The sequence below is a fragment of the Neoarius graeffei genome, chromosome 28 (assembly GCF_027579695.1).
Source record: "Neoarius graeffei isolate fNeoGra1 chromosome 28, fNeoGra1.pri, whole genome shotgun sequence".
NCBI classification, from domain to species: domain Eukaryota; kingdom Metazoa; phylum Chordata; class Actinopteri; order Siluriformes; family Ariidae; genus Neoarius; species Neoarius graeffei.
Genome location: NC_083596.1, coordinates 13,898,570 through 13,922,745, shown reverse-complemented (window position 1 = coordinate 13,922,745; position 24,176 = coordinate 13,898,570). Strand labels below are relative to the sequence as shown.

The following is a 24,176-nucleotide window of genomic DNA, read 5'->3' as shown; positions in this document are numbered from 1 at the left end:
ATGAATTATTTGGCCAAAGTTTAAAAGAGAAAAATGAGACAATAATATTAGAATTGTTTGTTATTTTGCATTAAGTTACTTAAAAATATCCATTAATTGGTCTATTAATTTTTAAAAGCTCTATTTTAGAAATGAATTTGTAGTGGCCTACATTTGAAACACTCACCTAAAGGCGATTCGGTACTGTAACTATTTTGGGGCGCTGGGGTGCGTGTACAGGGCCTGTACCGGTACTTGTCCGCACCCGGAACAAAGTGTCCCTCATTTGGATATGAGAAAGTTGGCAACCCTACGAACATCCCCAGCAAATAGATACATTGTAGATAATCAGAGTGTGAACGTGGATTTAGCGCCATGAATCACATCCTTACTGATGAGCGCAACAGAATGAATGTATCCACACTGAACAGCCTTCTTTTCCTCGCTGTCAATGACGTGCGTTCCTTCCCTGCTGAGAAATTCGCAGAAATGTGGATTAAAGAAGGGCGAAACGCGGCGGATAGCGCACCGACGGGAAAGCAGAAAAGGCCACATGAACTGCGCCATCAGAGCAAACTGTTCATTTAGTATTCATGTATTTCAGTGATTTTCGAGTCACTGTCCATTTAATCTGGAGGGAGAGAAACATCACAGCACCGCGACAAGCAATGCGAACTTTGTTGTGTGTTAATGTTCGTGTATTTAGTCAGAGAGATAGGAAGATGAATTTACTATCTCTGGTTTAGTGTTCGTTTTCATTTAGTGTTATTCATTTGATATCATCGGATGTTATTGAGCTGTTAGCCTATTGTTACCTTAATTTTGTGACGTTTCATGATTAAAAAAAAAACCATCCCCCCTTCTGGTTTTTTGACAGATCGCACCCTGGATGTTAGCATAACTCCGTTTTTACATGCTAACTAACGGTGTCCAAGTTAACTAGCTATGTGTAAACGTTAGCCGTGGACAAGGCTACGGCAACTTGGCGGGCAAATCCATAGAAAGTCATTTGACTAACCAGACTGCATAGCTATTGCAGCATTATCACTAGCTCTAAAAGCACAGACAACTTCATTGCAAGCTTTCTCTTGGAATAAAACGTTTACAGACTTCAATATGCTTCCGCAAGTCAGATGGTGAGTTTTTGTAGGCTGTGATGTGGTTCGTTTTTGGAAAACAAAGCAAACATTTAAAATGAAATGACTCTTTATTCCTTTCAGAAAACTGAAACATGGGTTCTAGGTAAAGCCACGAGTGCGTTCATTCCCCAGAAGAACCGCCTCCTTCCATTCTGCCATCAACTGATCGTGTTAAATAACGCTACTGAGAAATCACTGATCTTGATTTTGTACAGTCTATGGATGTGACGTGACCCTAGTGATTACTGATAGTCTGTCTCAGTGTCACCTGCGAAAAAACCATCACGTTTTAGAAAAGAAAAGAAAAAAAACATCCACTTTCAAAGCTGCTTCATAGTAACGAGTAACGAGGAACTTGACAGAAATGTAGTGAAGTGAAAAGTACGATATTTGCCTTTCAAATTTAGTGAAGTTAAATTCATAAGTTGGCAAAAAAAATACTCAAGTCAAGTAAAGTACAGTACTCAAGTAAATGTACTTCATTACTGTCCACCTCTGTGATTTATAAACACACTCATATCAGATTCAATATTCAATTTCAAGAGTTGATTCAGTTCTTTTATTCACCTCTTTTGGATAATTTAATGTTTCATAAATGGTTTGTATATGGGTCCGTCTCAGAAACTGGTCTCTCAGTTGGGACATTATGGTCAAAAAATAAATTTTCTAATTTTACTTTTTTTTTTTTTTTGCATTTACCTAACACTCAATGTTTCTTTTGTCATATTTAATAAGAATAAAGATAGTATCTTGCTTTATCTGGCCTCCACTGTGGAATTTTTTTTTTATTACAATTCAAATGCTTTTGTAAAATTGATTTACATATAAAATAACTACATCATGAAGAATTAAAACCCCTCCTTCACAGATGAGTGAAAATACTGAATAAATTTCCTCTTTTTGATTGCTTAGGTTAAAAATGCCAAGTTATGATGACTGAATTGATTATTCACTTAAATATGAATAATATGATACATTTTGGGGCGGCACGGTGGTGTAGTGGTTAGCGCTGTCGCCTCACAGCAAGAAGGTCCGGGTTCGAGCCCCGTGGCCAGCGAGGGCCTTTCTGTGCGGAGTTTGCATGTTCTCCCCGTGTCCGCGTGGGTTTCCTCCGGGTGCTCCGGTTTCCCCCACAGTCCAAAGACATGCAGGTTAGGTTAACTGGTGACTCTAAATTGACCGTAGGTGTGAATGTGAGTGTGAATGGTTGTCTGTGTCTATGTGTCAGCCCTGTGATAACCTGGCGACTTGTCCAGGGTGTACCCTGCCTTTTGCCCGTAGTCAGCTGGGATAGGCTCCAGCTTGCCTGCGACCCTGTAGAACAGGATAAAGCGGCTACAGATGATGAGATGAGATGATACATTTTGCGTATTTGATATGGTGAAATAGGACACAATGGAAAAATCAAGAACACACCGCAAAGATGAGAATAAAGGCAGTGGTAAAAGAACAGCGACTGGACCGGCTGAAGGTCACACGGGTCTCTGCTGCAGCGTGCAAGCAACGGGACATCACTACCGCACCGGACAGAGCGCGAGGCGGGGCAAAATGACTGGCCATAGATTCTATCAAAAGTTCGATCTAAATTGACCATGGTCGCAAAATATTGGCCAAAAATACGCAAACACTACGAAATATGAAAGTAAGATGAAAAAGAAACATTCTATTGCCTTATACTCATCTCATCTCATTATCTGTAGCCACTTTATCCTGTTCTACAGGGTCGCAGGCAAGCTGGAGCCTATCCCAGCTGACTACGGGCGAAAGGCGGGGTACACCCTGGACAAGTCGCCAGGTCATCACAGGGCTGACACATAGACACAGACAACCATTCACACTCACATTCACACCTACGGTCAATTTAGAGTCACCAGTTAACCTAACCTGCATGTCTTTGGACTGTGGGGGAAACCGGAGCACCCGGAGGAAACCCACGCGGACACGGGGAGAACATGCAAACTCCACACAGAAAGGCCCTCGCCGGCCCCGGGGCTCGAACCCAGGACCTTCTTGCTGTGAGGTGACAGCGCTAACCACTACACCACTGTGCCGCCCCTTGCCTTATACTGCAAGACTAAAACAAAATAAAACTGTCGAAACTCACCTTTTCAGTGATAACATCCGAACAGATCACCCACGTAACAGAAAGACCGCAAACGGAAGCACGATCAACTTTTAACTGTTGGAGTGGAAAATTCCATTCTACACATGCAAATTGTTAATGTGTGTCCTTCCCCGCACACAAATAACACGCTACGGTAAAAAATAGACCACAACTCATTTCATAGCTCAGAAATTCATACAAGACCAGCTATCATCGTAACATATTCTATAAGAAACATATTCTATACCTAACTTTCAGCTTTCATTTTAAAAAACTAAATCACAGATTTATAACTAAATTTTTATATGGCATAGTGATTTTAAGTTACTACTTTTGGTGAGGTCGTGACCTTGACCCTGAGGCTTTCCGTTTAGATCAAAACACACGATCGTATTGGGTTTGGGTCTGCGGAAAATGGAGTTACGACGGTGATGAAATATTTTGCATGATGTTTTATTACGGTTATGATTATTCTGTGAGCGCACCAATCCTTAGGTGGATAAAGTTACAACTTAAAATACAATCAGTGATAACTGTAGACTTTTCAGTGGACTACAACCTTTTTAAGCGAATGCGATGTAGTCAACCGTTTATCATGTCCCAGATATTTTTCAACAAATTTGCAGAATTTTTGCCAAATTCTGAATCAAAGATTTAGTTTTATCTGTATTATTTCTTTCTTTCATCATTTTATTTCAAATTAAAACCAACATCACCATTCAAAACCGTATAGTTTATTGACTGCGAGTATATTTAGTGGGGGACCCCCACATAGGGTGACCACCTGCTCATAAGCCCAAGGGGGGACAAGGGGTATGTTTTTGAGGGACAATGTGGGACGCCGCCCCCACTGCGCCGCGCCGGCTGCTGGAAGACTCACAGATAGTGGTTTACCCATTTCTAGCACATACTACCTTACATGGTATATCAATAATACCCTAATCTGCTGTTATTGGTGAGGTATGAACAGGCCACCAAATGTGTTTTTTTTTAAAATAAACATTCATAATATTTTGACCATTCAATTATGACTTGACAGACACACTTCCACTTATGATTTACTGAAGCTACTCAATTTTATTTATTTTCCATTACAATTTATTCACTTTAAATCAATCATAATATAATATTGCGTCTGAGGCTTTGCAGTGCATCAGAACAGCAGGAATAGTGACAAGTTTCCATTTAGTTTTCAGTGGATTAACAGGAATTGTTAATCCAGATTAGGGATAAAATTAGCTCATGTTTTAAGTCGTTCAAATTCTGTAGAGCTGCTTTGCGACAATGTTTATTGTTAAAAGCGCTATACAAATAAACTTGAAATAAATAGAAAATTGAAATGAATTGTAGTGGCTCAGCACCACAGAAACAGTAGAAAAAAAAAGTCCTGCCCGATATGATATTGCGTGTTGGACAGTGTGATACACACTCGTCACCTCTGCCGCAGTCACTTTGTCAGCTAGAGAGTCGTTTTTAGGTCGGAGGAAAGCATCCATAGATTTAGACGTTTCTTTCTGTTGCACACGTTTCTTGTGAGTCTCCGCGAGCCTGTGTCGTTTCACATCATATTCCCCGCCATGTCCGATTGAGAAAGATGTTTTGCAAAGGTCACAAAAAGCCCTCTCGGTATCCCCCTCAACCCCTTTCAGCCACAAATATTCATTTTCCCACTCTTTCCTGTACATACACCTTCTCTTTTTAACTGGAGGTGGCGGTGCCTCACCTGCCATCTCCCCGGTACCTTTCTCCATTTTTTAATATGAAAGCAATGCATGCGCTGCACCTGCGTCCCTCGTCACTGTCTGTGCACGTGAGTGCGGTGTCATGGCAACAACAAAAAGTTGACAACAACCAGTCAGTTGTGAGGGGGGGGTGTGGTTTTGTTCTACAGTCCATAGTGGCGACGGTGGTGTGCTGAAATGTCAAGTAATATTCGTTTGGCTGCCTGGGTGGCCCGGGGAGAGTGACATCCCCCTCAGCAAGCATCGATTATGCGGGACACGTTCTGAATTTGCGGGACGCATAAATTCAGCTTCAAATGCTGTACGCGCACGTGCTATGCGGGACAGGTGGTCACCCTACCCCCACAGTACCCAGTTTCTGAGACAGACCCAGATACACTACCTACCGTTCAAAAGTTTGGGGTCACCCAGACAATTTTGTGTTTTCCATGAAAAGTCACACTTTTATTTACCACCATAAGTTGTAAAATGAATAGAAAGGCCGAATCCCATTTCACCCCTTGGACCAACCCCTTGGCCCTTCCCCTCCATTTTGCGCGTTCACGTGAAGGGGTAGGGGTATCCCAATCCCAGTTAACGCGGAGGGGTAGGGGAAGGGGTAGGGCTTCTGTACCCCTCCAAACGGAGATTTTCCTGGAGCTGACTCCGAACGAAGGGGTTTGAGTGATTTCCCACAATGCCATGCGGATTTCAGCGAGATTTCATGCGGATTTCAGAAAGATGGCGATTCCCGCGGCGAAAGATTGTCATAAATGTATTTTCTCCATTATTTACGTGTTTTAAGTTGTTATCCAGAGGAAACACGCCGCTTGATTCGCTTTCGAGCTGAGAATGAGCAGCGATTTCTGAAATCCAAGCTGCTGCTAAAAAGCTTTGGGAGTGAGTATTGTTTTCGGTTGCTTTACTGCGTACGTTTTGTTCTGTTATTCTCGCTTTTATTGTTTACATGAGTGTTCTGACACCTCATTCTGTCGGATGTGGTGCACGAAGCGCCAAAGATATCCCATTCAGTGGTGTTAGTTAACAAATCACACCCTGCCAGCAGAGATTTCTGGTTCTGCGACTGTAGCGGCTGGTCGCAGCCAATGACGCATTTGGTCGCGTTTTGCTAACGTAAACGCTGACGGAGGTACGCGATGACGTATGCGATCGTTGAAGGGCTATCCCAATACGTAAGGGTTGAATTTCAAGCCCTATCCCTTGTAGCTCAGTTTCAAGGGGAAGGGCCAAGGGGAAGGCGGAGGGGTAGGGGTAGAAATTAGAATTGGGATTGGGCCAAAATATAGTCAAGACATTTTTTCTGGCCATTTTGAGCATTTAATCGACCCCACAAATTAACGTGATGCTCCAGAAACTCAATCTGCTCAAAGGAAGGTCAGTTTTATAGCTTCTCTAAAGAGCTCAACTGTTTTCAGCTGTGCTAACATGATTGTACAAGGGTTTTCTAATCATCCATTAGCCTTCTGAGGCAATGAGCAAACACATTGTACCATTAGAACACTGGAGTGAGAGTTGCTGGAAATGGGCCTCTATACACCTATGGAGATATTGCACCAAAAACCAGCTAGAATAGTCATTTACCACATTAGCAATGTATAGAGTGGATTTCTGATTAGTTTAAAGTGATCTTCATTGAAAAGAACAGTGCTTTTCTTTCAAAAATAAGGACATTTCAAAGTGACCCCAAACTTTTGACCGGCAGTGTGTATGAAACGGGTTGTGTAGTTGCTGCCTCAGAAATGATTCCCAGCTTTAGCTGCTTCTTGGCTTTATTCTGATATCCCATGATTCTTTGTGCGCGTAGGTTCACACTGATGACCAAAATGGCGGACGCGGTGGTGAGTGTTCGATGAATCCCTGTTTTTTATCACCCGAATTGATGGTTTTAATTCTATCAATAGCGAATTGTGGTAAGGCTGGTTGACATTTTATCGTGTTATTTTTTAATAGCCGGAACTTGTAGAGGGCTGTCGGCTTCCCGTGCTCAGAAAAAACCAAGAAAACGAAGACGAATGGCGTAAGTACTGGCTGCTAGCTTGCATGCTAACACGCTAGCTGCATAATAATAACGCTGCTGTCATGGCGGCGCACAGTGAAGCGGACACGGGCGCTGGGAGTGTAAACAAAAGACCGGTATTGGAGACAGTGGACATGTTTAGACTCCGAATCCAGTCTGTATGGGGTGTGAAGGGTCTTTTAGAAATGCTGTCATGAAAAATAACACGCTGCGAAGTTTTCTTGAAGGTCTGTAATCAGAATTGGAATCGAGTTTATTCCCAAGTACTTGAACAGTTAAGATAAAAAATAGAAAAAATTAAGAAGAATGTAAAATATGCAAACTTGAAAAGTGGACATGTTTTAAGACAGGGGTTCCCAAACTTTTTTCCATGCCAAGGCCCCCCAAACAGCATTAGCTTCTGGCCGGGGACCCCCTTTGCAAACCCACAGACAGTGCTACAAAATATGTAAAGAAACATCAACTTTTAGAATGTTTTCTCTTTTATTCAATAATTGTTACATGTGTTTAGCATAAGAATATTATTAACATGTTTTCAACACAAATATTTTCGCACTGAACAATAAACTGTATAACCTCCTGTAGTACCTGATACCCCTTTTCCACCAAATCGGTTCCGGGGCTGGTGCTGGTTCACAGCTCGTTCAACTTGCGAGCCAGCTGAGAACCAGTTTGCTTTTCCGTAGCTTGCGGAGATGCGTCATTACGTCGCTGTATACGTCAGTTACGTTGCTACGTTTGCATAAACCTTGGCGCGAATATCGAAGCAAAAACAACACCGCAGCAGCAACAACAATAATAATAATAATAATAATGGATGACGTCGCGTTTGTACAGCTGCTGCTTCTCGTCGCTTAAAAATGGCGATCTTTCGTGGTCTTATTGTTGTTGGTCTTAACACCCCCACCCCCGCTGACGTAAGCGGTTCTTTCCTCTGGCCCAGCAGAGAGTTGGTGCTAGCCTGGAACCGTTTTTTCTGGCCCCAGAGCCAGTTCTTTGTCAGTGGAAACAGAAAACCCGGTTCCAAACTAAGGTGGTGTTTACATTAGACCGTATCCGTCTCGTTTTTGTCGCGGATGCACTGTCCGTTCACATTAAAACGCCGGGAAACGACTCCACAGGCGGAACAACTTGAATCCGCCAGGGCCCACGTATTCAATCCATTACGTATCTGATCCGGTGCTGTGTAAACATTGAGGAACAAGGATACGCAGTGCTGAGCTCTAGCTGACGTCGTCATTGGACAACGTCACTGTGACATCCACCTTCCTGATTCGCTGGCGTTGGTCATGCCACGTTGGTCATGTGACGCGACTGCTGAAAAACGGCGCGGACTTTCACTTCCTGCTATTTGTCCCGAATCACTGCTCGTGCGCTTCACTCGCACGCTCTGTGAGCTGCGCAGGGCCGGAGTGCGCATCCTCCAGAGGGCACTCGCTGTTCAGGGCGGAGCGATTTGGAGCGCAGGATGCCTGCGGAGCCGAGCGTATCCGTGTATTGGCGTTGCTGTGTGCACGCGAATCGTTTTAAAAACGTTAATCTGATGAGCCGCTGATACGGTCTAATGTAAACACCACCTAAGCACTGGCCCCGAACCAGCCCTGGAACTGCTTTGGTGGAAAAGGGGCATGATTCAACTCGTTATCCATCCTTTTTGCGACCAGTGCCTCGCGATGGAGCATGCAGTGTGTGGCCACTACATGCGGGGCCTTCTGCTTAACGAGCGCGGTCACTCCACTGATCTTCCCGGTCATTGCCGCGGCTCCGTCCGAACACACCCCCACACAACGGGTCCAGTCCAATCCATTAGACTCGATGTAATCGTCCAAAACCTGAAAAATGTCTTTCCCAGTAGTTCTTCTTTCAAGTGCTTTACAAAATAGTATTTCCTCCACAAATCTTTCCTGTGATATAAATCTGATGTACACAAGTAGTTGGGCCTCATTGGATAAATCTGTGCTCTCATCCAGCTGAAGTGCGAAGTATTTGCTGGCTCTCACCTGCTCCAACAGCTGAGCAGATACGTCTTGAGCCATGTCACCAATCCGTCAGCTCACGGTGTTATCAGAGAGTGGGACAGCATCGTTTTTTGTTTTTTTTTGGCAGCATCCTCACCAAGCAATTCTCGGACAATGTCTTTGGTGGCTGGTAAAATCAAATCTTCTCCAATTGAGTGAGGTTTTTTAGCACGAGCAATGCAGTACGAGGCTAAAAATGATGCCTTCAGGGCCCGCTCGGGGACAGTAGCTTGCTGGGTGAATGCAGCAGATTGCCTGACCAAATGCTCTTCGTTGCGTCTGAAGAAATCTACTGTTTCTTCGGCATCTGTCGGATGTTTTTGTACCAAGTGACGCTGAAGTTTTGAAGATTTTAAGCACTCGTTTGACAGGGTCTCCAGACAGAGGACGCATTTCGGGCAATCATGGCCATTTTTCTGTATGGCTATAAAGCCATATTTAATGTATGCTGCCTCATATTTTCAGATTTTAGTTGGCCAGGACTTAGTTTCTTTCGCAGCAGTGTCCTCCACAGCAGGGCTGTTGGTTTGTTTCTTCGGCCTCTTCTTCAAAAACCTGTCCATTTTGCGCTAGCAATACGCTAGCTTGAGGAGCAAAGCAGCTTGATAAATGGCGCAAACCGCAACGTCACAGGCAATCGGAGAGATGAGCATGGCAAACAATGTTTCGATATGATGTATTATTAATAATTATATTTTATAAAAGACTAATTACTATAGATTTAATAATAATTATTTAAAAAAGTATATATTCTTTTTCGCAATTTTTTTTATCATCGTCCCTCCAACTTTCTGAGGCCCCCCTGGCGGCCCCCACTTTGAAAACCACTGTTTTAAGGAGTATGTGAACAGGATGTTTTGAAGTCCAAGCTCTACAGTATGCTCCAGAATGTCCAAAAACATATGACAGGATGAATATGAAGAAGTGTCATGACATGAATGTGTGAGAAGAAGAGAACATGTGCAGTCGGTTAAATAAATGACCAAGCTGTACAGTGTGAGCCAGATCGTGCAATAAAAGTTCACAGAATGAAGATGCATGAAATGTGCAGCATCGCACTTCAGAGAGGAAATGCATTAAAGTGCATATCGCAGGTAAATTCAGGCGCAAGATCAATGTAATTCTCATATTTTCTATTATACTTTGGTCAAATATCTGTAACATTCTGCATTCTCTGCAGTGGTTTTTTTTTTTTTTTTTTTTTTTAACCTTGCGCAATACCAGAAAAATTCAGTTGAAATCAAGCCATTTGAGGCGAATTCATCCGCCTCTGAAAAAACTTGGCATTTGGATTTCCTGGCAAACCTTGATTTTCGTGACCTCATCTGCGGGACGCCTCCTTCTGAATCCTATGTCAGCGCTGGTTTGTTTATGAGAAAACGACCTGGTGGTTTTCTGCAAATTTCTTCACCGTTATCGCGTAATTATTAAAATGGTTAACAGATGTATCGTAGGAGGGTGGAGCAACACCAATCTTTATGGGATTAGTACTCATCGTTTCCCAAAAGACCAGACAATGAGAGAGAAATGGGAGCGCTTGGTCTACACAGGCTGTGCACTTAAAGGAACAGTCCACCGTACTTCCATAATGAAATATGCTCTTATCTGAATTGAGACGAGCTGCTCCGTACCTATCCGAGCTTTGCGCGACCTCCCAGTCAGTCAGACGCGCTGTCACTCCTGTTAGCAATGTAGCTAGGCTCAGTATGGCCAATGGTATTTTTTGGGGCTGTAGTTAGATGCGACCAAACTCTTCCGCGTTTTTCCTGTTTACATAGGTTTATATGACCAGTGATATGAAACAAGTTCAGTTACACAAATTGAAACGTAGCGATTTTCTATGCTATGGAAAGTCCGCACTATAATGACAGGCGTACTAACACCTTCTGCGCGCTTCGGCAGCGCATTGATACGGAACTCAGATATCAATGCGCTGCCGAAGCGCGCAGAAGGTGTTAGTACGCCTGTCATTATAGTGCGGACTTTCCATAGCATAGAAAATCACTACGTTTCAATTTGTGTAACTGAACTTGTTTCATATCACTGGTCATATAAACCTATGTAAACAGGAAAAACGCGGAAGAGTTTGGTCGCATCTAACTACAGCCCCAAAAAATACCATTGGCCATACTGAGCCTAGCTACATTGCTAACAGGCGTGACAGCGCGTCTGACTGCGTCTGACTGACTGGGAGGTCGCGCAAAGCTCGGATAGGTACGGAGCAGCTCGTCTCAATTCAGATAAGAGCATATTTCATTATGGAAATACGGTGGACTGTTCCTTTAAACTGTGCAAAGCTCTCGCAGCCTGCTGGCACTTCCGCAGGTAACGTCACGAATCTGGCTCCAGACTCCCTTGGGATTTTTCCAGACGCGTTTTGTTTTATTTTATTCTGCTGTAGACAGATGGCCTTGAGCAAAATTACCCTTCTGGATGAGTGTGTAAAGGGACATACTTTCATATTAAAAAAAAAAAAAAAAGGGAGAGAAATTGGTCCAGAATATGCACTTTAATGGAGGGTTCTCCACTTTTTTTCAAAACTAAAAGGTGGTGGCAGGGGTTTAGGGCCACTTAGGCCCCCAATGGGATCCAGGGCTGGAGCCCCCATGGGGGGCTTGAAGCTGACGGACTTTGGGCTTTTTTGACAGTGAAACTGGCCAATAAATGGATAGGAAATGCTAAATCATTGTTAAAATCATTTTACAAAAAATTAACACATTCTTACTGTACATATCATCTGATGGACAACGTCCGAAAATAAAACTTTTAATACAAGATGTTTTATTGGGTCCGATTTCCCAAAGTAGCAGCAGAAATTTAACACACAATAAATTATAATAATAATAATAATAATAATAAAAGTTCAAGTAATTATTACAACAAAAAAAAAATACTTTGTCTACAAAACAGAATACTGTATTGCACTATGTTTGCACTGCCTGATTACATGCACGTTACAGGACTACTACATAACAGACAATGCCCATGACCCAACTAATCCACCTTCCTTCAGAGGGCTGGATATAGGGGCCTGTCCCCACCCACTGGAAGATACCAATTACTTTATATTACCAACATCGCATAAACCGTACATTTACATAACAATTTCAGGTCTAAGTGCATGCCAATAATCTCTAATTCATAAACAAAATACCCAATTACAATAAATGCATACATTTTTTACAATACACATAATTAATGTTAATTGGGTGAAACCACTATAATCCATGCACGAGATGGTGCGCGTGCCCGAGACTGGCGCTACAAAGCCACCCCGGCCTCCGTAGTTCGGGTCCTTTGACCAGGAACCCGGAAGTCCTGCAGTAAACAAACAGTGAAGCAACAGGAAAATGCAGCTCTCGCCTACACAATCACAGATACGTAAAATAAAAGACCTGAACTTAACTAATGTGTGTGTGTGCTGTTATACGATTACTTGTAACTGTGTATGGCCAGAAAAGACAATAGATAAGCGTAACCGTTGCACAATAATGCTACAAAACAACCTGCGTGTGCACCCGCAAAGTTATTTAGCTGCTGGCTAGCTGCAGCTTGTAGCTTCCAGCGTTACTATGTGTCAGTATAATGTAATGTGGTGCGGTGTAGTGTAACGCAGGGATACACCTCAATCTGCAGAGCTGTGTGTCACAATCTGTATGCAGCCGGCCCCGTATGCATTCGTTTAATGGTCTTCTGCATGTTAAATAGTTACAAAATTATAATAAAGCGAATACTTTGATTTATTTGGTGTATACTGATGAAGTTACTTTATTTATTTTTGGCCATGGGAAGGGTGGGGGGCCAGAATTATAACGTGGCAGTGCGCCACTTTAAAAGTGCCCGTAGAGAACACTGTTATTGTCACGGATTGAAAGTGTGAAGTTGGAGTCAGTGAGGGTCTCGGACCTTATTGATGAGGCCAGCTGCAGTAGGGAAAAAGCTGGCCTTATGCCTTGAGGTTTTGGTTCTAATGGACCGCAACCTCATACCAGATAGGCGAGAGGTCGAGGGCTACTGAAACAGAGGTGTGCGCTAAATGCTTGGTTATTACTGGGACAAGAGACTGCCTAAAAAGGTCAGGTCCTGGCACGGGAGGGACTTTGACTTTTGATATGTATACACCTTAGGCTATTAAAATATTCCACTTAAATTGCAGCACCTGGGAAATCCTGAGTTTTTCAGCTGCCATGTCGTCCTCCTTTACCATCACTTTATTGCTATTTTTAAAAGGCACACGATCCATATTAGCTGAACTATGGGCACTAACAACAATCGTTAATACGCTTTCTTCTTGCTACAAGCTACCCAGTAACTGCTGATACCCATCTGGGTCATTCAAGATTGTTCGTTATTTTAAACCTCAAATTCAGTCAGAAATTGAACAAGCAAAGGAGAAAATATGGGAACTTTTTTTTTCTTGTCTTTTGGTAATCCTATGTTTTGTCAACTTATTTCTTTCTAGCATTGGCGGAAATTCTCAGTGTCAAAGAGGTCCCTGGGAAAAAGCTCTACTATGTTCACTACATTGACTGTAAGTACATTTAAAAAAAAAAACTAGCCAATAGCATCTTTGATTAGCTATTATTAGGTTGGAATCAGGTTAATCACCTTAAAATCCTGCTGAAATCACACAGTTTAAAACCAGCTTACAAACACAGACATTCTACATATTTACTCCTGACAAAATGTCTATTATTCTATAACCCCATTTCCGGAAAAAGTTGGAATATTTTCCAAAATGCAATAAAAACAAAAATAAATGATTTGTTAATTCACGTGAACCTTCATTTAACTGACAAAAGTACAAAGAAAAGTTTTTCAATAGTTTTACTTACCAACTTAACTGTATTTTGTAAATATAAACGAAGTTAGAATTTGATGCCTGCAACACACTCAAAAAAAAAAAAAGATGGGACCGTGGCATTATTACCATTGTATTGCATCATCTTTCCTTTAATAACACTTTTTTTTTTTTTTTTTTTTTTTAAATTGTATGGGATCTGGGGATACTAATTGTTGCAGTTTTGCACTTGGAATTTTTGTCCATTCTTGCTTGATACAAGACTTCAGTTGCTCAGCAGTCTGTGGTCATCGTTATCTGAGTCTCCTCTTCATGATGCGCCATACATTCTCAATGGGAAACGGATCTGGGCTGGCAGCAGGCCAGTCAAGCACATGCACTCTGTGTCTACGAAGCCATGTTGTTGTAGCCTGTGCAGAATGAGACCTGGAGTTGTCCTGTTCAGATAAGCATGGACTTCCCGAGAAGAGATGTTGCCTTGAAGAATGTCTCTCTCAAATCCCAGTACATCAAAGGTACCTTCTTGCACACACGCAACTCACCCATGGTGTGGGCACTGATGCCCCCCATACCATCATAGATGCTGGCTTTTGCGCCTTTCTTTGATGACAAACTGGATGGTCGTGTTCACCTTTTAGCACTGAGATCTTGACCTCTGGTTTTCCCGAAAACAAGCTGAAATGTGACTCCTCTGACCACAGCACACGCTTCCACTGTCTTTCAGTCAAGAGCCCTGCACTCCTGCGGGAGTCCCGCGGGACTCGCGGGACCCGCCGCAAAGCAGTGCGGCGCGGGACAAATTTTAAAGCTCATTGCGGGCGGGAGCAGGAGTGCACATATGCGGCGCGGGCGGGAGCGGTGACAAGCTGCAGTCCCGCTAATTAAAACCGTGTTTGAAATAAAATTTATAAATTATTAATTTATGTCTATCATATATAATTTGTGCTGGATATTTTATTTGGCATTAATAAAAACATTTTAAGATGCCTAAATTTGCAGAGAGAGTCAGATTGCCAGATTGAGTGAGGAATGGCATCTTAAATTTGCCATTGATCACCCTAACGGGAAATCCTTTGATCACTCTAATGACTCGCAGTTCACACCCAGCTAGCAAGAGAACCATGAGTGAAGTGATTTACTGCTTGCGTTAGTCTACAACTCTAATCAGAGAGACAGGTTACACAGTGACGGTAGGCTTGACTCAATGCTATCCCAGAAATCTCATCTCATCTCATTATCTCTAGCCGCTTTATCCTTCTACAGGGTCACAGGCAAGCTGGAGCCTATCCCAGCTAACTACGGGCGAAAGGCGGGGTACACCCTGGACAAGTCGCCAGGTCATCACAGGGCTGACACATAGACACAGACAACCATTCACACTCACATTCACACCTACGGTCAATTTTTAGAGTCACCAGTTAACCTAACCTGCATGTCTTTGGACTGTGGGGGAAACCGGAGCACCCGGAGGAAACCCACGCGGACACGGGGAGAACATGCAAACTCCACACAGAAAGGCCCTCGCCGGCCCCGGGGCTCGAACCCAGGACCTTCTCGCTGTGAGGCGACAGCGCTAACCACTACACCACCGTGCCGCCTATCCCAGAAATCCTTCCTGTAATATGCAAATTTGGTTGTCCAATCAGAGGTGGCCACATTTGCATATTACAGGCAGGATTTCTGGGATAGCATTGAGTCAAGCCTACCGGCACTGTGTAACCTGTCTCTCTGATTAGAGTTGTAGACTAACTCAAGCAGTAAATCAATTCACTTCTCTTACTAGCTCTGCTTTGCAATAAAAATTAAAAAAACCACCATTGGTACAAAGCAAGTCCATTCACTTTTTTATGCCGATCAGAGAATTACAATGGTTTCTCATGTGATAAAAATGTGCGATTCGCGATTAAATATTTTAATCGCTTGACAGCACATTATTATTATTATTATTATTATTAGAGACACTACATGCTGAATTCAGAAACAAGGTAAATAATAACAAACGTGAACGTGAGCTGTAGATATTTATGCTCAAATCCACTCAAATCCAACCATCACGCTGTGTCAAGACAAGAACTTTCCTGAGAAATAACACGAACGTCTGCATCATGCGGGATTTGGGAGCGGGACAAAATATGGCAGGTGGGAGTGGGACTGAAAATCATAATTCTTTGCGGGCGGGAGCGGGACTGCACAATGCGGGCGGGAGCGGGACTGAAGAATCCGACCCGCGCAGACCTCTATTTCAGTCCATCTGAGATGAGTTCAGACCCAGAGAAATCAGTGTTGTTTCTGCATAGAATTGATGGATGACTTCCTCCTTGCGTAATACGGTTTCATATTGCATTTCTGGATGCAGCAGCGGACTGTGTTAAGTGACTACATTTTTCTGGAGTACTTCCGAGCCCGTGTGGCTGTTTTCGTCACATTAGCAGGACGGTTTCTCAGGCAGTGCCGCCTGAGGGCTCGAAAGTCACACACATTCAACGGTGGTTTCTGACCTTGCCCTTTATGCACTGAGATGTCTCCAAATTCCCTGAATCTTTTCAAAATATTATGCACTGTAGATTTCGAAAGACCTAAAATCTTGCATTGAGAAATGTTCATTTGGAATGAACTAACAATTCTCTTATGAATTTTGGCACAAAAGAGTGAGCCACGACCCGTCCTTGCTTGCAAAGACTGAGCCTTTGGTGCTGCTCATTTTATACCCAATCATGATCTCAATTAACCTGCTTATTGGGGAATATTCCAAAACGGTGTTACTTGAATATCCTACAAACTTTTCAGTCTTATTTTCCTGCCATCCTAATTTTTTTTTTTTTTGAGTGTGTTGCAGGCATCAAATTCTAACTTCGTTTATATTTACATGCAAGGTTCACATGAATGAACATTGCATTTTTTTGTTTGTTTGTTTGTATGTTTGTTTTTTATTGCATTTTGGAAAATATCCCAACGTTTCTGGAAACGGGGCTGATTGATCAGATAAAGTGCAATCATCTCACAGTCAGTCAGATTTAAAGGAACAGTCCACCGTACTTCCATAATGAAATGTGCTCTTATCTGAATTGAGACGAGCTGCTCCGTACCTCTCCGAGCTTTGCGCGACCTCCCAGTCAGTCAGACGCGCTGTCACTCCTGTTAGCAATGTAGCTAGGCTCAGTATGGCCAATGGTATTTTTTGGGGCTGTAGTTAGATGCGACCAAACTCTTCCGCGTTTTTCCTGTTTACATAGGTTTATATGACCAGTGATATGAAACAAGTTCAGTTACACAAATTGAAACATAGCGATTTTCTATGCTACGGAAAGTCCGCACTATAATGACAGGCGTACTAACACCTTCTGCGCGCTTCGGCAGCGCATTGATACGGAGCTCAGATATCAATGCGCTGCCGAAGCGCGCAGAAGGTGTTAGTACGCCTGTCATTATAGTGCGGACTTTCCATAGCATAGAAAATCGCTATGTTTCAATTTGTGTAACTGAACTTGTTTCATATCACTGGTCATATAAACCTATGTAAACAGGAAAAACGCGGAAGAGTTTGGTCGCATCTAACTACAGCCCCAAAAAATACCATTGGCCATACTGAGCCTAGCTACATTGCTAACAGGAGTGACAGCGCGTCTGACTGCGTCTGACTGACTGGGAGGTCGCGCAAAGCTCGGAGAGGTACGGAGCAGCTCATCTCAATTCAGATAAGAGCATATTTCATTATGGAAGTACGGTGGACTGTTCCTTTAAGGGGCTATGTGGTCCATCAGTAATTTGTTAGCTGATGCACATTATTTGTTTTAAGTCAACAAGCGGTTGGACGAGTGGGTCACTCCAGACCGGCTGGACGTGAAAAAACTCCAGTTCCCTAAGAAGGAGGCGAAGACGCCCACGAAGAACGGCCTGCCTGGCTCTCGGCCCAGCTCGCCAGATCGAGATGTGGTAAGAGAGGCTGTATTAAATCGCTGCTGATCCACTGTCTCCTTTTTTTTTGGTTCCTTACCCCCCTTTTTTTTTTTTTTTATTTAAATAAACACCATTTCTTGAGCACCACTAACCTGGGGCCAGATTTGGGGCTAGATTCTAGATTCTGATCTTAAAAAGAAGTGGTCAAACTATTCCAATTGTAGTCACCAAAACACTGAAATTGTTACATTTGAAATCGCCAATGTTTTCCTGTCTTGGTCTCTGTTGAGGCAAATCCATTTTAACACCATCAGATTGTCAGAGGAAAATAAGCATGATTTGTACCCTTTAACTGTGCTCTCTTCCTTTTTGTTCAAATTCAGAGGAAGAGTCTAGATCTCAACGTTCAATCTGCTTCAGCACCTTCCAGAGGCAAAACCCTTCCCACACCGGTACAGCCCAACCTTGCCCATTCTACACCAAAACACCCGTTCAATTAATGCGAGGAATAGGAATGGGTTCGATATAACCTGGTGCTATAAAAAAAAGCCCTAATGAAAAAGTTTCTTGGTGACATGGTGACTTTTGCCTTGTTTAATTTGGTATTGTTTGTAAAAGTCTTATGTAGTTTCATCAATGCTATTGAGTTGGGGATTATAAGTGGTGCAACTGTTTACAGTTTCGTCTGAAGGTTCCTGATCGGTGCTATGATTAAATTTGGGGGGGAATAAACGTGAGCAATATTGTATTGTGGAAACATATTTTTTTTTTTTTTTCCAGTCATGTTGAGTCAAGGTTAATATGCTGATATTGGATATAGTGCACAAGTATTCACTCCCTTCAACTTTTCCATATTTTGGAGTGTTACAACCTGAAACTGAAAGGGAATTAATGCAGATTTACACAAGGTTAAAAAATACAGTGGGGCAAAAAAGTATTTAGTCAGTCACCAATTGTGCAAGTTCTCCCACTTAAAAAGATGAGAGGCCTGTAATTTTCATCATAGGTACACTTCAACTATGAGAGACAGAATGAGGAAAAAAAAAATCCAGAAAATCACATTGTCTTTTTTTAAAGAATTTATTTGCAAATTATGGTGGAAAATAAGTATTTGGTCAATAACAAAAGTTCATCTCAATACTTTGTTATATACCCTTTGTTGGCAATGACGGAGGTCAAACGTTTTCCGTGAGTCTTCACAAGGTTTTCACGCACTGTTGCTGGTGTTTTGGCCCATTCCTCCATGCAGATCTCCTCTAGAGCAGTGATGTTTTGGGGCTGTCGCTGGACAACACGGACTTTCAACTCCCTCCAAAGATTTCCTATGGGGTTGAGATCTGGAGACTGGCTAGGCCACTCCAGGACCTTGAAATGCTTCTTACGAAGCCACTCCTTCGTTGCCCAGGCGGTGTGTTTGGGATCATTGTCATGCTGAAAGACCCAGCCACGTTTCATCTTCAATGCCCTTGCTGAAGGAAGGAGGTTTTCACTCAAAATCTCACGATACATGGCCCCATTCATTCTTTCCTTTACACGGATCAGTCGTCCTGGTCCCTTTGCAGAAAAACAGCCCCAAAGCATGATGTTTCCACCCCCATGCTTCACAGTAGGTATGGTGTTCTTTAGATGCAACTCAGCATTCTTTCTCCTCCAAACATGACAAGTTGAGTTTTTACCAAAAAGTTCTATTTTGGTTTCATCTGACCAAATGACATTCTCCCAATCCTCTTCTGGATCATCCAAATGCTCTCTAGCAAACTTCAGACGGGCCTGGACATGTACTGGCTTAAGCAGGGGGACACGTCTGGCACTGCAGGATTTGAGTCCCTGGCGGCGTAGTGCGTTACTGATGGTAGCCTTTGTTACTTTGGTCCCAGCTCTCTGCAGGTCATTCACTAGGTCCCCCCGTGTGGTTCTGGGATTTTTGCTCACCGTTCTTGTGATCATTTTGACCCCACGGGGTGAGATCTTGTGTGGAGCCCCAGATTGAGGGAGATTATCAGTGGTCTTGTATGTCTTCCATTTTCTAATAATTGCTCCCACAGTTGATTTCTTCACACCAAGCTGCTTACCTATTGCAGATTCAGTCTTCCCAGCCTGGTGCAGGTCTACAATTTTGTTTCTGGTGTCCTTTGACAGCTCTTTGGTCTTGGCCATAGTGGAGTTTGGAGTGTGACTGTTTGAGGTTGTGGACAGGTGTCTTTTATACTGATAACGAGTTCAAACAGGTGCCATTAATACAGGTAACGAGTGGAGGACAGAGGAGCCTCTTAAAGAAGTTGTTACAGGTCTGTGAGAGCCAGAAATCTTGCTTGTTTGTAGGTGACCAAATACTTATTTTACTGAGGAATTTACCAATTAATTCATTAAAAATCCTACAATGTGATTTCCTGGATTCTTTCCCCCCATTCTGTCTCTCATAGTTGAAGTGTACCTATGATGAAAATTACAGGCCTCATCTTTTTAAGTGGGAGAACTTGCACAATTGGTGACTGACTAAATACTTTTTGCCCCACTGTAAAAAAAAAAAAAAAAGTATTCACCCCCGAGGTTAATACTTAGTAGAACCACCTCTGGCTGCAGTTATAGCATTTTTTTTTCCTATAGGCACTTTCATATATTTATTTGCTAACTTTTTTTTTTTTATTTGTTTTTATCAAACTTCAATATTTTAAGTTATTCCGCGAAACCGAGTCGTAGGTGAGCTGATAGCTGATGAGGCGTGTAGCGCCAAGTTGGCAGTAGGTGTTTTTGTACAGCTGACGAGGAGCGTAGCGCCGCATTGGCTATAAGCCATGTATGACAAGATTGAGTGGAATAACTGTTTTATTCTATCCACATTCATTGGATTTTGAGAAACGGAGCATTTTTATTTTTTGCAAATTCAATAAATAAAAACTTTATACCAAACGTCAGACAAAATTATTTCCGCTTAGAATGTAAATGTAAAAAAGGGCGGCACGGTGGTGTAGTGGTTAGCACTGTCACCTTGCAGCAAGAAGGTCCTGGGTTTGAGCCCAGCAGCTGACACGGGCCCTACTGTGTGGAGTTTGCATGTTCTCCCGTGTCTGCATGGGTTTCCTCCAGGTGCTCCGGTTTCCCCCACAGTCCAGAGACATGCAGGTTAGGTTAACTGGCTACTCTAAATTGCCCATTGATCAAGATTGGAGAGGGATGGGCTCCACCAAGTTTAAAATGCCCAAGGCCCTGTCCACACGGCAACGGATTCAGGTGACTCCGATACAATTGCTTATCGTTTAGGCCTGGCGTCCACACGGCACCGGCGTTTTGGGTGCCCAAAACGCAATCTTTTTGAGAACAGGTTCCAGAGTGGAAAGATCTGACAGCGTTGCTGTTGCGAAGTCGTCTGGATGAGTAGAACGGATTTGTTTACGATGACGTCACAACCACGTGACTGTGAGTGCTTCACGCCGGGTAGAAGTGTAACGAACTCGATGCGAGTTGTCAACAAATCCTATAACTTGGTTCATGAAACGCGCTTACAAAATATTTTCACTGTGAATATTTATTGTGTAATGGTGCAAAGTGAGAGAGAGAGAGACTCTGCCCTTAGGGCAGAGTCAATCCCGCCAGCAAAAATAGGGAAAAAAAGGAGCGATCTCACCTCTTCAGATGTTGATTTAAGTCCTACAATACATTCCTCAAAAAGGGCGTAGAAGAGCAAATTAATCCATCAACGTGTAGCATTCAATTTATTCCGGACCATTAAAGACGCCGCCTTCCGTGTAGAATCATGCGTCATCCTCGCCGCCATATTGGATAGGTCAAAGCGGAGAATAAAGATTCATGTGCTGCGTTTAACTGTACCAGCAGGTTTACCGTCCAAACGAGATCACATGGGATTACCTTTCACAGGTGAGACTGGAAAAATACTTTTCATTGTATTTGGTCATTATAATGTAATTTTACGAACAGATTTTCCTGACTTTGTGGCTAATATGAAGTCTCGCGCATAATAGTTTATGCGCATGCGTCCTTACTACTTCTATTGTTCTGGTGTCTCCGAAGGGACGGTCTTACAGCGCCCCTAGAGGTGTGGCATGTGTATTGCATCGTTTTCAGCAAGCGTTGCGTTGCCATATGGACCTGATATTTTACTGATCGTTGCCCATTTGGACGCGAAATTTTTTTAAATAACATCTCGTTGCCGTTGTCGTGTGGATGTAGCCCAAGACACACCAATGATGGACTGTTAAAATGTCATCAGTGGTGCCCCTATGGCCTTGCTGGCTATGGGCAGAATGTAAATAAACCGGCACAATGACGGGAGCAATTTGTGAAAAATGCTAAAATAATAATTCTTGAAAAATAAAAAAAAAAGATGCGTTCTTACCATCCAATACTTTTATTCCATATTTTGTTGCTTATATATATATATATATATATATATATATATATATATATATATATATATATATATAAAAATATAAAATCAGTTATGTCTTCACTCATTCCTGAGGTAGGCTGATATATCATGAGGGGTTTTGCCTAAGGACCCTTACTGGATGATGATATGCCCCGACCAGGATTCGAACCCCGATCTCCTGCATCGTAGTCAGTGAGCGTTACCACTGTACTATCCAGCTGATATTGGTGTCAGAAGTGGGACCAGAGGCACTCAAAACTGCCAAACAGCGACTAACAGCTCTGGCCACCTGGTTGAAGAGATGCACCAAGGAGGGAGAGGCCAGGAGAATAAACAAGCTGTTCTCCACTGAACCAGCCAAGGTGTACTCTCAGTGGCAGGGGAACAACAACCGGTCAGACCCACCAAGAGCTGAGGTGGAAAAATACTGGAAAGACATCTCATCTCATTATCTCTAGCCGCTTTATCCTTCTACAGGGTCGCAGGCAAGCTGGAGCCTATCCCAGCTGACTACGGGCTAAAAGCGGGGTACACCCTGGACAAGTCGCCAGGTCATTACAGGGCTGACACATAGACACAGACAACCATTCACACTCACATTCACACCTACGGTCAATTTAGAGTCACCGGTTAACCTAACCTGCATGTCTTTTGGACTGTGGGGGAAACCGGAGCACCCGGAGGAAAACCACACGGACATGGGGAGAACATGCAAACTCCACACAGAAAGGCCCTCGCCGGCCCCGGGGCTCGAACCCAGGACCTTCTTCCTGTGAGGCGACAGCGCTAACCACTACACCACCGTGCCGCCACTGGAAAGACATATGGTAAAGAAAGGCATCACACAACACTGATGCCCAATGGTTAGTGGACCTAAGAGCTGACCATAGCAACCTCCCAGAACAAGAACCAGTAACCATCTCAATGGCAGACGTCCAAAAAAGAGTGTCAAAGATGAAGAGCTGGACAGCACCAGGCCCCGATATGATCCATACGTACTGGCTGAAGAAGCTAACTGCACTCCATGAACGCCTAGCAGCACAGATGAACCAGCTGCTGAGGGATGGAACCCACCCAGAATGGCTAACCCAAGGCAGGACAGTCCTAATCATAAAGGACCCCCAGAAGGGACCCATCCCATCCAACTACCGGCCAATTACCTGTCTCTGTACAACATGGAAGGCCCTGTCAGGCATCATTGCGGCAAAAATGAGTAAGCATGTGGCTCAATACATGAGCGAGGCACAGAAAGGAATTGGCAGTAACACCAGAGGAGCCAAGCACCAGCTACTGCTTGATAGAACAGTTGCCCGAGACTGTAAGAAGAGACAGACCAACCTGTGCACTGCCTGGATTGACTACAAGAAAGCCTACGACTCAATGCCACACACATGGATACTGGAATGTCTGGAACTGTATAAGATCAACAGGAACCTAAGGACCTTCATCCAGAACTCAATGGAAATGTGGAAGACAACCCTAGAGGCCAACTCAAAACCCATTGCCCAAGTCAACATCAAGTGCGGCATATACCAAGGAGATGCGCTATCACCACTGCTGTTCTGCATAGGCCTGAACCCCCTCAGTCAGATCATCACGAAGAGCGGCTACGGGTACCGATTCCGTAGTGGGGCAACAATCAGCCACCTGCTCTACATGGATGACATCAAGCTGTATGCCAGGAACGAGCGAGAAATAGACTCGCTGATCCACACCACCCGGATCTACAGCGATGATGTAGGGATGTCATTCGGATTGGACAAGTGTGGCCGGATGGTCTCAAAGAGAGGCAAGATGATCCGGACTGAGGGGATTGACCTACCAGAGGGCAACATAGGTGATATCCAAGACAGCTACAAGTACCTTGGCATCCCACAGGCTAATGGAAACCATGAAGAGGCCACAAGGAAGTCAACCACAGCCAGATACCTCCAGAGAGTAAGGCAGGTCCTGAAAAGTCAGCTGAATGGTAAGAACAAGGTCCGAGCCATCAACATGTACGCACTACCAGTCATCAGATACCCCGCTGGTATCATAAACTGGCCAAAGGAGGAGATAGAAGCCACATATATCAAGACTAGAAAGCTCCTCA

General features: G+C 43.4%; 1 protein-coding gene across 3 annotated transcripts in view; it reads left to right on the top strand.

Moving 5' to 3' along the window:
* The first annotated feature begins 6,772 nt into the window (after positions 1-6,772).
* The window catches only part of kat5b (K(lysine) acetyltransferase 5b), a 45,257-nt gene continuing 27,853 nt past the window's right edge, over positions 6,773-24,176 (top strand). For 2 of the 3 annotated variants that reach the window (XM_060912119.1, XM_060912118.1), the window contains exons 1-5: positions 6,773-6,802; positions 6,915-6,981; positions 13,462-13,530; positions 17,597-17,733; positions 18,081-18,149. In XM_060912119.1, coding sequence (XP_060768102.1) covers positions 6,779-6,802; positions 6,915-6,981; positions 13,462-13,530; positions 17,597-17,733; positions 18,081-18,149 — 366 coding nt within the window. In that variant the 5' untranslated portion in view covers positions 6,773-6,778. The remainder of the gene's footprint in view (positions 6,803-6,914; positions 6,982-13,461; positions 13,531-17,596; positions 17,734-18,080; positions 18,150-24,176) is intronic. The other variant, XM_060912120.1, reaches the window with a different exon arrangement.